The sequence below is a fragment of the Taudactylus pleione genome, unplaced genomic scaffold, assembly GCF_031769625.1.
Source record: "Taudactylus pleione unplaced genomic scaffold, aTauple2 ptg000875l, whole genome shotgun sequence".
In the NCBI taxonomy this organism is placed as follows: Eukaryota; Metazoa; Chordata; class Amphibia; order Anura; family Myobatrachidae; genus Taudactylus; species Taudactylus pleione.
Window position 1 is genome coordinate 1,467,253 of NW_028285277.1, and position 17,322 is coordinate 1,484,574.

General features: G+C 44.7%; 1 protein-coding gene across 2 annotated transcripts in view; it reads left to right on the forward strand.

Moving 5' to 3' along the window:
- Positions 1–17,322, forward strand: part of DHCR7 (7-dehydrocholesterol reductase) — a 130,993-nt gene that overhangs the window by 71,600 nt on the left and 42,071 nt on the right. For both annotated transcript variants that reach the window (XM_088458943.1, XM_088458944.1), the window contains exon 2: positions 9,234–9,329. In XM_088458943.1, the coding sequence (XP_088315069.1) occupies positions 9,235–9,329 (95 nt within the window). In that variant the 5' untranslated portion in view covers position 9,234. The remainder of the gene's footprint in view (positions 1–9,233; positions 9,330–17,322) is intronic.

The following is a 17,322-nucleotide window of genomic DNA, read 5'->3' on the forward strand; positions in this document are numbered from 1 at the left end:
TACAGGAAACCATAGCAATGTAGCGTGGAGGAATCACATGCTCTCTGCCTAGTCTGTGCCACACATACTGTACAGGAAACCATAGCAATGTAGCGTGGAGGAATCACATGCTCTCTGCCTAGTCTGTGCCACACATACTGTACAGGAAACCATAGCAATGTAGCGTGGAGGAATCACATGCTTTCTGCCTAGTCTGTGCCACACAATACTGTACAGGAAACCATAGCAAAGTAGCGTGGAGGAAACACATGCTCTCTGCCTAGTCTGGCGCCACACATACTGTACAGGAAACCATAGCAATGTAGTGTGGAGGAATCACATGCTCTCTGCCTAGTCTGTGCCACACATACTGTGCAGGAAACCATAGCAATGTAGGGTGGAGGAATCACATGCTCTCTGCCTAGTCTGTGCCACACATACTGTACAGGAAACCATAACAATGTAGCGTGGAGGAATCACTCTGCCTAGTCTGTGCCACACATACTGTACCGGAAACCATAGCAATGTAGCGTGGAGGAATCACATGCTCTCTGCCTAGTCTGTGCCACACATACTGTACAGGAAACCATAGCAATGTAGCGTGGAGGAATCACATGCTCTCTGCCTAGCCTGTGCACACATACTGTACAGGAAACCATAGCAATGTAGCGTGGAGGAATCACATGCTCTCTACCTAGTCTGTGCCACACATACTGTACAGGAAACCATAGCAATGTAGCGTGGAGGAATCACATGCTCTCTGCCTAGTCTGTGCCACACATACTGTACAGGAAACCATAGCAATGTAGCGTGGAGGAATCACATGCTCTCTGCCTAGTCTGTGCCACACATACTGTAAGGAAACCATAGCAATGTAGCGTGGAGGAATCACATGCTCTCTGCCTAGTCTGTGCCACACATACTGTAAGGAAACCATAGCATGTAGCGTGGAGGAAACACATGTTCTCTGCCTAGTCTGTGCCACCCATACTGTACAGGAAACCATAACAATGTAGTGTGGAGTAATCACATGCTCTCTGCCTAGTCTGTACCACACATACTGTACAGGAAACCATAGCAATGTAGCGTGGAGGAATCACATGCTCTCTGCCTAGCCTGTGCCACACATACTGTACAGGAAACCATAGCAATCTAGCGTGGAGGAAGCACATGCTCTCTGCCTAGTCTGTGCCACACATACTGTACAGGAAACCATAGCATGTAGCGTGGAGGAAACACATGTTCTCTGCCTAGTCTGTGCCACCCATACTGTACAGGAAACCATAGCAATGTAGCGTGGAGGAATCACATGCTCTCTACCTAGTCTGTGCCACACATACTGTACAGGAAACCATAGCAATGTAGCGTGGAGGAATCACATGCTCTCTGCCTAGTCTGTGCCACACATACTGTACAGGAAACCATAGCAATGTAGCGTGGAGGAATCACATGCTCTCTGCCTAGTCTGTGCCACACATACTGTACAGGAAACCATAGTATGTAGCGTGGAGGAAACACATGTTCTCTGCCTAGTCTGTGCCACCCATACTGTACAGGAAACCATAGCAATGTAGTGTGGAGTAATCACATGCTCTCTGCCTAGTCTGTGCCACACATACTGTACAGGAAACCATAGCAATGTAGCGTGGAGGAATCACATGCTCTCTGCCTAGTCTGTGCCACACATACTGTACAGGAAACCATAGCAATGTAGCGTGGAGGAATCACATGCTCTGTACCTAGTCTGTGCCACACATACTGTACAGGAAACCATAGCAATGTAGGGTGGAGGAATCACATGCTCTCTACCTAGTCTGTGCCACACATACTGTACAGGAAACCATAGCAATGTAGAGTGGAGGAATCACATGCTCTCTACCTAGTCTGTGCCACCCATACTGTACAGGAAACCATAGCAATGTAGTGTGGAGTAATCACATGCTCTCTGCCTAGTCTGTGCCACACATACTGTACAGGAAACCATAGCAATGTAGCGTGGAGGAATCACATGCTCTCTGCCTAGTCTGTGCCACACATACTGTACAGGAAACCATAGCAATGTAGCATGGAGGAATCATATGCTCTCTGCCTAGTCTGTGCCACACATACTGTACAGGAAACCATAGCAATGTAGCGTGGAGGAATCACATGCTCTCTGCGTAGTCTGTGCCAAACATACTTTGGAATCATATGCTCTCTGCCTAGTCTGTGCCACACATACTGTACAGGAAACCATAGCAATGTAGCGTGGAGGAATCACATGCTCTCTGCCTAGTCTGTGCCACACATACTGTACAGGAAACCATAGCAATGTAACGTGGAGGAATCACATGCTCTCTGCCTAGCCTGTGCCACACATACTGTACAGGAAACCATAGCAATGTAGGGTGGAGGAATCACATGCTCTCTACCTAGTCTGTGCCACACATACTGTACAGGAAACCATAGCAATGTAGAGTGGAGGAATCACATGCTCTGTACCTAGTCTGTGCCACACATACTGTACAGGAAACCATAGCAATGTAGCGTGGAGGAATCACATGCTCTCTGCCTAGTCTGTGCCACACATACTGTACAGGAAACCATAGCAATGTAGCGTGGAGGAATCACATGCTCTCTACCTAGTGTGTGCCACACATACTGTACAGGAAACCATGTACCATGGGGTCCGCTGTCCCCATACACTAGTATCACAGATATCTCCTATATACCTTTCTCTCCCGGAATGGTCCGCTGTCCCCATACACTAGTATAACAGATATCTCCTGCTTACCTTCCTCTCCCGGAATGGCCCGCTGTCCCCATACACTAGTATCACAGATATCTTCTGCTTACCTTCCTCTCCCGGAATGGCCCGCTGTCCCCATACACTAGTATCACAGATATCTCCTCCTTACCTTCCTCTCCCGGAATGGCCCGCTGTCCTCATACACTAGTATCACAGATATCTCCTGCTTACCTTCCTCTCCCGGAATGGCCCGCTGTCCTCATACACTAGTATCACAGATATCTCCTAGTTACCTTCCTCTCCCGGAGTGGCCCGCTGTCCCCATACACTAGTATCACAGATATCTCCTACTTACCTTCCTCTCCCGGAATGGCCCGCTGTCCCCATACACTAGTATCACAGATATCTCCTACTTACCTTCCTCTCCCGGAATGGCCCGCTGTCCTCATACACTAGTATCACAGATATCTCCTACTTACCTTCCTCTCCCGGAATGGCCCGCTGTCCTCATACACTAGTATCACAGATATCTCCTACTTACCTTCCTCTCCCGGAATGGCCTGCTGTCCCCATACACTAGTATCACAGATATCTCCTGCTTACCTTCCTCTCCCGTAATGGCCCGCTGTCCCCATACACTAGTATCACAGATATCTCCTGCTTACCTTCCTCTCCCGGAATGGCTGCTGTCCCCATACACTAGTATCACAGATATCTCCTGCTTACCTTCCTCTCCCGGAATGGCCCGCTGTCCCCATACACTAGTATCACAGATATCTCCTACATACCTTTCTCTCTCGGAATGGCCTGCTGTCCCCATACACTAGTATCACAGATATCTCCTGCTTACCTTCCTCTCCCGGAATGTCCCCGCTGTCCCCATACACTAGTATAACAGATATCTCCTGCTTACCTTCCTCTCCCGAAATGGCCCGCTGTCCCCATACACTAGTAACACAGATATCTCCTGCTTTCCTTCCTCTCCCGGAATGGCCCGCTGCCCCCATACACTAGTATCACAGATATCTCCTGCTTATCTTCCTCTCCCGGAATAGCCTGCTGTCCCCATACACTAGTATCACAGATATCTCCTGCTTACCTTTCTCTCCCGGAATGGCCCGCTGTCCCCATACACTAGTATCACAGATATCTCCTACTTACCTTCCTCTCCCAGAATGGCCCGCTGTCCCCATACACTAGTATCACAGATATCTCCTCCTTACCTTCCTCTCCCGGAATGGCCCGCTGTCCTCATACACTAGTATCCCAGATATCTCCTGCTTACCTTCCTCTCCCGGAATGGCCCGCTGTCCCCATACACTAGTATCACAGATATCTCCTACTTACCTTCCTCTCCCGGAATGGCCCGCTGTCCCCATACACTAGTATCACAGATATCTTCTGCTTACCTTCCTCTCCCGGAATGGCCCGCTGTCCCCATACACTAGTATCACAGATATCTCCTCCTTACCTTTCCCTCCCGGAATGACCCTCTGTCCCAATACACTTGTATCACAGATATCTCCTACTTACCTTCCTCTCCCGGAATGGCCCGCTGTCCCCATACACTAGTATCACAGATATCTCCTATATACCTTTCTCTCCCGGAATGGCCCGCTGTCCCCATACACTAGTATAACAGATATCTCCTACTTACCTTCCTCTCCCGGAATGGCCCGCTGTCCCCATACACTAGTATCACAGATATCTCCTGCTTACCTTTCTCTCCTGGAATGGCCCGCTGTCCCCATACACTAGTATCACAGATATCTCCTGCTTACCTTTCTCTCCCTGAATGGCCGCTGCCGCCATACACTAGTATTACAGATATCTCCTGCTTACCTTCCTCTCCCGGAATGGCCCGCTGTCCCCATACACTAGTATCACAGATATCTCCTGCTTACCTTTCTCTCCCGGAATGGCCCGCTGTCCCCATACACTAGTATCACAGATATCTCCTGCTTACCTTTCTCTCCCGGAATGGCCCGCTGTCCCCATACACTAGTATCACAGATATCTCCTGCTTACCTTTCTCTCCCGGAATTGCTGCTGTCTCCATACACTAGTATCACAGATATCTTCTAATTAGAGTCCTCTGTATGTAATATCTTACCCCTTGTGTCTGGCAGAATGTAGCATCTTATCCCTTGTGTCCTCTGAATGTAACTTCTTATCCTATGTGTCTGGCAGAATGTATTGGTGGATACACACTATACAGATCTATCTGCAGATGATGGATGTTTGTACATACTGAACAACCATCATCTGTGTCTGCCCGCAGGTCCCGAAGTCCAGGGGGCGTGTCCTGGTGGTTGGGGCCCTGTCCCGCACCCCTCCTCGCGGCTGCCGCTCTGTGTGTATGGGCCGACCGCCCCTACACGCCTGCAGATGAACAGATATATCTGCAGACATATCTGTCCATTGGCTGTGCAGCACACCCAATGCGGTATGTCGTGAACGCCGTCATTCACCGACATATCGCGGGTAAACACTGCCCGACGGGCAGCAGATACATTGGCCGATCAATTGATCGGCCAATGTATCTGTCAGTGTATATCCAGCTTAACATCTTATCCCTTGTGTCTGGCAGAATGTAACATTTTATCCTTTGTGTCTGGCAGAATGTAACATCTTATCCCTTGTGTCTGGCAGAATGTAACATGTTATACTTTGTGTCTGGCAGAATGTATCATCTTATCCCTTGTGTCTGGCAGAATGTAACATCTTATCCCTTGTGTCTGGCAGAATGTTACATCTTATCCCTCGTGTATGGCAGAATGTAACGTCTTATCCCTTGTGTCTGGCAGAATGTAACGTCTTATCCCTTGTGTCTGGCAGAATGTAACATCTTATCCCTTGTGTCTGGCAGAATGTAACATCTTATCCCTTGTGTCAACATCTTATCCCTTGTGTATGGCAGAATGTAACATCTTATCCCTTGTGTCTGGCAGAATGTAACATCTTATCCCTTGTGTCTGGCAGAATTTAACATCTTATCCCTTGTGTATGGCAGAATGTAACATCGTATCCCTTGTGTATGGCAGAATGTAACATCTTATCCCTTGTGTCTGGCAGAATGTAACATCTTATCCCTTGTGTATGGCAGAATGTAACATCTTATCCCTTGTGTTTGGCAGAATGTAACATCTTATCCCTTGTGTCTGGCAGAATGTAACATCTTATCCCTTGTGTCTGGCAGAATGTAACATCTTATCCCTTGTGTATGGCAGAATGTAACATCGTATCCCTTGTGTCTGGCAGAATGTAACATCTTATCCCTTGTGTATGGCAGAATGTAACATCTTATCCCTTGTGTCTGGCAGAATGTTACATCTTATCCCTTGTGTCTGGCAGAATGTAACATCTTATCCCTTGTGTCTGGCAGAATGTAACATCTTATCCCTTGTGTATGGCAGAATGTAACATCTTCTCCCTTGTGTCCTCTGAATGTAACTTCTTATCCTATGTGTCTGGCAGAATGTATTGGTGGATACACACTATACAGATCTATCTGCAGATGATGGATGTTTGTACATACTGAACAACCATCATCTGTGTCTGCCCGCAGGTCCCGAAGTCCAGGGGGCGTGTCCTGGTGGTTGGGGCCCTGTCCCGCACCCCTCCTCGCGGCTGCCGCTCTGTGTGTATGGGCCGACCGCCCCTACACGCCTGCAGATGAACAGATATATCTGCAGACATATCTGTCCATTGGCTGTGCAGCACACCCAATGCGGTATGTCGTGAACGCCGTCATTCACCGACATATCGCGGGTAAACACTGCCCGACGGGCAGCAGATACATTGGCCGATCAATTGATCGGCCAATGTATCTGTCAGTGTATATCCAGCTTAACATCTTATCCCTTGTGTCTGGCAGAATGTAACATCTTATCCTTTGTGTCTGGCAGAATGTAACATCTTATCCCTTGTGTCTGGCAGAATGTAACATGTTATACTTTGTGTCTGGCAGAATGTATCATCTTATCCCTTGTGTCTGGCAGAATGTAACATCTTATCCCTCGTGTCTGGCAGAATGTTACATCTTATCCCTCGTGTATGGCAGAATGTAACGTCTTATCCCTTGTGTCTGGCAGAATGTAACGTCTTATCCCTTGTGTCTGGCAGAATGTAACATCTTATCCCTTGTGTCTGGCAGAATGTAACATCTTATCCCTTGTGTCAACATCTTATCCCTTGTGTCTGGCAGAATGTAACATCTTATCCCTTGTGTCTGGCAGAATGTAACATCTTATCCCTTGTGTCTGGCAGAATGTAACATCTTATCCCTTGTGTCTGGCAGAATGTAACATCTTATCCCTTGTGTCTGGCAGAATGTAACATCTTATCCCTTGTGTATGGCAGAATGTAACATCTTATCCCTTGTGTCTGGCAGAATGTAACATCTTATCCCTTGTGTCTGGCAGAATGTTACATCTTATCCCTTGTGTCTGGCAGAATGTAACATCTTATCCCTTGTGTCTGGCAGAATGTAACATCTTATCCCTTGTGTATGGCAGAATGTAACATCTTATCCCTTGTGTCTGGCAGAATGTAACATCTTATCCCTTGTGTCTGGCAGAATGTAACATCTTAGCCCTTGTGTCTGGCAGAATGTAACATCTTATCCCTAGTGTCTGGCAGAATGTTACATCTTATCCCTTGTGTATGGCAGAATGTAACATCTTATCCCTTGTGTATGGCAGAATGTAACATCTTATCCCTTGTGTCTGGCAGAATGTTACATCTTATCCCTTGTGTCTGGCAGAATGTAACATCTTATCCCTTGTGTCTGGCAGAATGTAACATCTTATCCCTTGTGTCTGGCAGAATGTAACATCTTATCCCTTGTGTCTGGCAGAATGTTACATCTTATCCCTTGTGTCTGGCAGAATGTTACATCTTATCCCTTTTGTCTGGCAGAATGTAACATCTTATCCCTTGTGTCTGGCAGAATGTAACATCTTATCCCTGTGTCTGGCAGAATGTAACATCTTACCCTTGTGTCTGGCAGAATGTAACATCTTATCCCTTGTGTCTGGCAGAATGTAACATCTTATCCCTTGTGTATGGCAGAATGTAACATCTTACCCTTGTGTATGGCAGAATGTAACATCTTATCCCTTGTGTATGGCAGAATGTAACATCTTATCCCTGTGTCTGGCAGAATGTAACATCTTACCCTTGTGTCTGGCAGAATGTAACATCTTATCCCTTGTGTATGGCAGAATGTAACATCTTATCCCTTGTGTCTGGCAGAATGTAACATCTTATCCCTTGTGTCTGGCAGAATGTAACATCTTATCCCTTGTGTTTGGCAGAATGTAACATCTTATCCCTTGTGTCTGACAGAATGTAACATCTTATCCCTTGTGTTTGGCAGAATGTAACATCTTATCCCTTGTTTTTGGCAGAATGTAACATCTTATCCCTTGTGTATGGCAGAATGTAACATCTTATCCCTTGTGTATGGCAGAATGTAATATCTTATCTCATGTGACTGACAGAATGTAACATCTTATCCCTTGTGTTTGGAAGAATGTAACATCTTATCCCTTGTGTATGGCAGAATGTAACATCTTATCCCTGTGTCTGGCAGAATGTAACATCTTATCCCTTGTGTTTGGAAGAATGTTACATCTTATCCCTTGTGTATGGCAGAATGTAACATCTTATCCCTTGTGTATGGCAGAATGTAACATCTTATCCCTTGTGTATGGCAGAATGTAACATCTTATCCCTTGTGACTGACAGAATGTAACGTCTTGTCCCTTGTGTCTGGCAGAATGTAACATCTTATCCCTTGTGTTTGGCAGAATGTAACATCTTATCCCTTGTGTATGGCAGAATGTAACATCTTATCCCTTGTGTATGGCAGAATGTAACATCTTATCCCTTGTGTTTGGCAGAATGTAACATCTTATCCCTTGTGTATGGCAGAATGTAACATCTTATCCCTTGTGTTTGGCAGAATGTAACATCTTATCCCTTGTGTATGGCAGAATGTTACATCTTATCCCTTGTGTCTGGCAGAATGTAACATCTTATCCCTTGTGTATGGCAGAATGTAACATCTTATCCCTTGTGTATGGCAGAATGTTACATCTTATCCCTTGTGTCTGGCAGAATGTAACATCTTATCCCTTGTGTCTGGCAGAATGTAACATCTTATCCCTTGTGTATGGCAGAATGTAACATCTTATCCCTTGTGTCTGGCAGAATGTAACATCTTATCCCTTGTGTATGGCAGAATGTAACATCATATCTCTTGTGTTTGGCAGAATGTAACATCTTATCCCTTGTGTCTGGCAGAATGTAACATCTTATCCCTTGTGTCTGGCAGAATGTAACATCATATCTCTTGTGTTTGGCAGAATGTAACATCTTATCCCTTGTGTCTGGCAGAATGTAACATCTTATCCCTTGTGTATGGCAGAATGTAACATCATATCTCTTGTGTTTGGCAGAATGTAACATCATATCTCTTGTGTTTGGCAGAATGTAACATCATATCTCTTGTGTTTGGCAGAATGGCTGAGCGCCGGAAACAGAATGCAGCCAGAGGAGAGAACCAGAAAATTGTAAACGGAGCAAAAAAAGATGATGGCCAATGGGGCCGCGCCTGGTGAGGAAACCGCAGTTATCCTGATATTAGAAATCACATTCACAACACATGAAACTAATGCATGCATATTCATGTCTGACTGATTGTACCTCAATAGCAGCTGTCTGGTAACAGTATTACACGGGAGCACATAATATTACTCAGTACCAAACTCTCACATATAGTACACCACATATACTTTATATCACTTATATTTGACTTATAACTTATATTTTACACACATGTAACACATAACAATCATTACTAGTTCTCTCACACACACGTAACACATAACAATTATCAGTAGTTCTCCTCTCACACACACGTAACACATAACAATCATCACTAGTTCTCCTCTCACACACGTAACACATAACAATCATCACTAGTTCGCCTCTCACACACATGTAACACATAACAATCATCACTAGTTCTCCTCTCACACACACGTAACACATAACAATTATCACTAGTTCTCCTCTCACACACACGTAACACATAACAATCATCACTAGTTCTCCTTTCACACACACATGTAACACATACAATCATTACTAGTTCTCCTCTCACACACACGTAACACATAACAATCATTACTAGTTCTCCTCTCACACACACGTAACACATAACAATCATCACTAGTTCTCCTCTCACACACGTAACACATAACAATCATCACTAGTTCTCCTCTCACACACACGTAACACATAAGAATCATCACTAGTTCTCCTCTCACACACACGTAACACTTAACTATCATCACTAGTTCTCCTCTCGCACACACGTAACATATAACAATCATCACTGGTTCTCCTCTCACACACAAGTAACACATGACAATCATTACTAGTTCTCTTCTCACACACACGTAACACATAACAATCATCACTGGTTCTCCTCTCACACACACGTAACACATAACAATCATCACTAGTTCGCCTCTCAAACACACGTAACACATAACAATCATCACTAGTTCGCCTCTCAAACACACGTAACACATAACAATCATTACTAGTTCTCCTCTCACACACATGTAAAAGATAATAATCATTACTAGTTCTCCTCTCACACACACGTAACACATAACAGTCATTACTAGTTCTCCTCTCACACACACGTAACACATAATCATCACTAGTTCTCCTCTCACACACACGTAACACATAACAATCAGTATTAGTTCTCGTCTCACACACATGTAAAAGATAATAATCATCACTAGTTCTCCTCTCACACACACATAACAATCATCACTAGTTCTCCTCTCACACACACCTAACACATAACAATCATTACTAGTTCTCCTCTCACATACACGTAACACATAACAATCATTACTAGTTCTCCTCTCACATACACGTAACACATAACAATCATTACTAGTTCTCCTCTGACACACACGTAACACATAACAATCATCACTAGTTATCCTCTCACACACACGTAACACATAACAATCATCACTAGTTCTCCTCTCACACACGTAACACATAACAATCATCACTAGTTCTCCTCTCACACACACGTAACACATAACAATCATCACTAGTTCTCCTCTCACACACACCTAACACATAACAATCATTACTAGTTCTCCTCTCACATACACGTAACACATAACAATCATTACTAGTTCTCCTCTCACATACACGTAACACATAACAATCATTACTAGTTCTCCTCTGACACACACGTAACACATAACAATCATCACTAGTTCTCCTCTCACACACACGTAACACATAACAATCATCACTAGTTCTCCTCTCACACACACATAACAATTATCACTAGTTCTCCTCTCACACACACGTAACACATAACAATCATCACTAGTTCTCCTCTCACACACACATAACAATCATCACTAGTTCTCCTCTCACACACACGTAGCACATAACAATCATCACTAGTTCTCCTCTCACACACACGTAAAAGATAATAATCATCACTAGTTCTCCTCTCACACACACATAGCAATCATCACTAGTTCTCCTCTCACACACACGTAACACATAACAATCATTACTAGTTCTCCTCTCACACACCCGTAACACATAACAATCATCACTAGTTCTCCTCTTACACACACGTAACACATAACAATTATCACTAGTTCTCCTCTCACACACACCTAACACATAATAATCATTACTAGTTCTCCTCTCACACACACGTAACACATAACAATCATCACTAGTTCTCCTCTCACACACACGTAACACATAACAATCATCACTAGTTCTCCTCTCACACACACGTAACACATAACAATCATTACTAGTTCTCCTCTCACACACACGTAACACATAACAATCATCACTAGTTCTCCTCTCACACACACATAACAATCATCACTAGTTCTCCTCTCACACACACATAACAACCATCACTAGTTCTCCTCTCACACACAAGTAACACATAACAATCATCACTAGTTCTCCTCTCACACACACATAACAATCATCACTAGTTCTCCTCTCACACACAAGTAACACATAACAATCATCACTAGTTCTCCTCTCACACACACGTAACACATAACAATCATCACTAGTTCTCCTCTCACACACACGTAACACATAACAATCATTACTAGTTCTCCTCTGACTCACGCGTAACACATAACAATCATTACTAGTTCTCCTCTCACATACACGTAACACATAACAATCATTACTAGTTCTCCTCTCACATACACGTAACACATAACAATCATCACTAGTTCTCCTCTCACACACACCTAACACATAACAATCATCACTAGTTCTCCTCTCACACACACGTAACACATAACAATCATCACTAGTTCTCTCACACACACATAGCACAACAATCATCACTAGTTCTCCTCTCACACACACATAACACATAACAATCATCACTAGTTCTCCTCTCACACACACGTAACACATAACAATCATTACTAGTTCTCCTCTGACTCACGCGTAACACATAACAATCATTACTAGTTCTCCTCTCACATACACGTAACACATAACAATCATTACTAGTTCTCCTCTCACACACACGTAACACATAACAATCATTACTAGTTCTCCTCTGACTCACGCGTAACACATAACAATCATTACTAGTTCTCCTCTCACATACACGTAACACATAACAATCATTACTAGTTCTCCTCTCACATACACGTAACACATAACAATCATCACTAGTTCTCCTCTCACACACACCTAACACATAACAATCATCACTAGTTCTCCTCTCACACACACGTAACACATAACAATCATCACTAGTTCTCCTCTCACACACACATAACACAACAATCATCACTAGTTCTCCTCTCATACACGTAACACATAACAATCATCACTAGTTCTCCTCTCACACACACGTAACACATAACAATCATCACTAGTTCTCCTTTCACACACACACGTAACACATGACAATCATGAAAAGTTCTCCTCTCACACACACGTAACACATAACAATCATTACTAGTTCTCCTCTCACACACACATAACACATAACAATCATCACTAGTTCTCCTCTTACACACACGTAACATATAACAATCATCACTAGTTCTCCTCTCACACACACATAACACAACAATCATCACTAGTTCTCCTCTCATACACGTAACACATAACAATCATCACTAGTTCTCCTCTCACACACACGTAACACATAACAATCTTCACTAGTTCTCCTCTTACACACACACGTAACACATAACAATCATCACTAGTTCTCCTCTCACACACACGTAACACATAACAATCATTACTAGTTCTCCTCTCACACACATAACACATAACAATCATCACTAGTTCTCCTCTCACACACACGTATAACATAACATTCATCACTAGTTCTCCTCTCACATACACGTAACACATAACAATCATTACTAGTTCTCCTCTCACACACACATAACAATCATCACTAGTTCTCCTCTCACACACACGTAACACACAACAATTATCACTAGTTCTCCTCTCACACACACGTAACACATAACAATCATCACTAGTTCTCCTCTCACACACACGTAACACACAACAATTATCACTAGTTCTCCTCTCACACACACGTAACACATAACAATCATCACTAGTTCTCCTCTCACACACACGTAACACATAACAATCATCACTAGTTCTCCTCTCACACACACCTAACACATAACAATCATTACTAGTTCTCCTCTCACACACACCTAACACATAACAATCATCACTAGTTCTCCTCTCACACACATAACACATAACAATCATCACTAGTTCTCCTCTCACACACACATAACACAACAATCATCACTAGTTCTCCTCTCACACACACACGTAACACATAACAATCATTACTAGTTCTCCTCTCACACACACGTAACACAACAATCATCACTAGTTCTCCTCTCACACACACGTAACACATAACAATCATCACTAGTTCTCTTCTCACACACACCTAACACATAACAATCATCACTAGTTCTCCTCTTACACACACGTAACACATAATCATCACTAGTTCTCCTCTTACACACACACGTATAATATAACAATCATCACTAGTTCTCCTCTCACACACACGTAACACATAACAATCATTAATAGTTCTCCTCTCACACACACATAACAATCATCACTAGTTCTCCTCTTACACACACGTAACACATAACAATCTTCACTAGTTCTCCTCTTACACACACACGTATAATATAACAATCATCACTAGTTCTCCTCTCACACACACGTAACAAATAACAATCACTAGTTCTCCTCTCACACACACGTAACACATAACAATCATCACTAATCACAGCAATAAAGACTCCATAAAGGTAATCACATATTGTTATAACTACAATTGATTTAATTGAATCAATAAATGAACATATATATATTATGGATGGCTTTATTAATTAACAAATATATTTGGACTTACCATCAGAGTCCCCACGGTCGGGATATTGACAGCATCCCCTTACGATCTGGTGATACTGGGACAACACCTGTGAATTAAATTTTAACAATTATTAAAACCACATAGAAACATGAATAACATTTTTATAGTCACAATAAACATTACGGAATAAATGTTATTTGTGTGTAATAATAAGAATATATAAAAGGTGGATCATTAAATAAATGAGATATATTAATAATGAATAGAATATAATTATATAGAAAACACTGTAAGAGATTGGTGTATCAAAGTTCTGTAAATACGCATATATTAATGATGCAAGATAAAAATCAGGTCTTGCCTTAGGAGAATCTTAGAACATGACATTATGGCCCTCATTCAGAGCCGTACGCTCTGAGCAGAGCGCACGCTCTGAATGAGGGCCTCCCTCCATAATTCTGGAGCGTCCTCCTGGACGCTCGTATAGCTGTGGGTCACCACCCACAGCCTATACGAGCGTGCAGTTTGATGGCCGCGATGGTCGTGACCATCGCGACCATCGAAACTGCGAGCCGGAGCCTGCGGTTGAGGTTTTCAACCGCAAGGCCCGGAGTGATTTTGGCTCTATCAGAGCCAAACTCACTCCCACTGACATCACTAGTGATGTCAGTGGGCCGGCTTCTGACGGTAGGCGTTCCCTTGGGAACGCCCCCGTCAGGGAGGCACGCCCCCGGCACGCCCACCAAAGGGGGCGTGCTGTCAATCAACATCGACAGCACGCCCCCTTTGATCAGACACAACGAGCGAAGGACTTTCCTTCGCTCGTCGCGTCTGGCGCATGCGCACGACGGAGCTCCCGCCGTCGTGCGCATGCGCAGTGCACAACATCGACCCACTTGCGAGCGGACAGCCGCTTGCGAGTGGGTCTGAATCAGGCCCTATATTTGGATGGACATGGAAAGAATACTGATAGTAATAGAACTCATTAATTGAACTAACCAAATACAATCGAGGTAAAGCGCGCACCTCTATAATGATCTGAAGTGTAAAATGACAAAAGCCAATCAGAGCCAATTCCAGCGAATAAAAAAACAGCGCTACATAGAACTCGGGTTGATTCCTTGAAAAAGCGGCTTCATGCGAAACGCGGGTTGTCGTTTCTGTGGCTGATATAATTGTATTCTAAATGCTGTTTTTCACTAAGGGGCCTATTTAGCAAGCAGAACGTCACTTAACCACTTCACTGGCATGGTCGCAAGGGATACTGCAGCGAGCTGTGCTTGAGCTGATACGATCGCACCACATGCAACCGCCCCGTCCCCTTCCTTTTAAAGCGGAAATCCATTCTGAAAAATGAGCAGAATGGTTCTCCCTCGACCCCCAGGCAGTAACAGCCGACATCACTGCTGGAATCACGCCCTAGAATTCCGCGAGAACGCTATTCTGGTGTGCAAGCAGAGGCGACAAAAGTGCGAAGAGGGCGACTTTGTGTATAAAGCTTTGTTTTATAAATACTGTATATATGCTGTGCGCAGATGGGGCATGCGTAGAGCAGGACAGTCTTTTTGGCAGGGACAGAGGGCCTGGTTCAGAGAGCAGACGGTAATGCATACGCAACTGCATACTCTCACGGTTCACAGTTGCTAAAATATGCGAATGCTTTCCAAAGCACACATAGGGACGCCACTGCTGCCTCCTCTTATCCATACAGCGTAAGCACAGCTCAGCATAGGGACGCCACTGCTGCCCCCTTATATCCATAGAGCATAAGCACAGCCCAGCATAGGGACGTTGCGTTCTCATATCCGTACAGTGTAAGCACAGCCCAGTATAAGGACTCCCACTGCTGCCTCCTCATATCCGTACAGTGTAAGCTCAGCCCAGCATAGGGATACCACTGCTGCCTTCTCATATCTGTACAGTGTAATCACAGCCCAGTATAGGGACGCCCACTGCTGCCTTCTCATATCAGTACAGTGTAAGCTCAGCCCAGTATAGGGACACCCACTGCTGCCTTTTCATATCCGTACAGTGTAAGCACAGCCCAGCATAGGGACACCCACTGCTGCCTTCTCATATCAGTACAGTGTAAGCACAGCCCAGCAAAGGGACGCCCACTGCTGCCCCCTCATATCCGTACAGTGTAAGCACAGCCCAGCATAGGGACGCCCACTGATGTCTCCTCATATCCATACAGTGTAAGCACTGCCCAGCATAGGGACGCCCACTGCTGCTTTCTAATATCCATACAGCGTAAGCACAACCCAGCATAGGGACGCCCACTGCTGCCTCCTCATATCCGTACAGTGTAAGCACAGCCCACATTAGGGACTCCCACTGCTGCCTTCTCATATTCGTACAGCGTAAGCACAGCCCAGCATAGGGACACCCACTGCTGCCCCCTCATATCCGTACAGTGTAAGCATAGCCCACCATAGGGACGCCCCCTGCTGCCTTCTCATATCCGTACAGTGTAAGCACAGCCCAGTATAGGGACGCCCACTGCTGCCTTCTTATTTCCGTACAGTGTAAGCACAGCCCAGCATAGGGACACCCACTGCTGCCTCCTCATATCCGTACAGTCTAAGCACAGCACAGTATAGGGACGCCCACTGCTGCCTCCTCATATCTGTACAGTGTAAGTACAGCCCAGCATAGGGACGCCCCCTGCTGCCTCCCCATATCCGTACAGTGTAAGCATAGCCCACCATAGGGATGCCCAATGCTGCCTTCTCATATCTGTACAGTGTAAGCACAGCCCAGCATAGGGATGCCCACTGCTGCCTCCTCATATCCGTATAGTGTAAGTACAGCCCAGCATAGGGACGCCACTGCTGCCTTCTCATATCCGTACAGTGTAAGCACAGCCCAGCATAGGGACGCCACTGCTGCCTTCTCATATCCGTACTGTGTAAGCACAGCCCAGCATAGGGACGCCCACTGCTGCCTTCTCATATCTGTACAGTGTAAGCACAGCCCAGCATAGGGACGCTCACTGCTGCCTTCTCATATCTGTACAGTGTAAGCACAGCCCAGCATAGGGACGCCCACTGCTGCCTTCTCATATCCGTATAGTGTAAGCACAGCCCAGCATAGGGACGCCCACTGCTGCCTTCTCATATCTGTA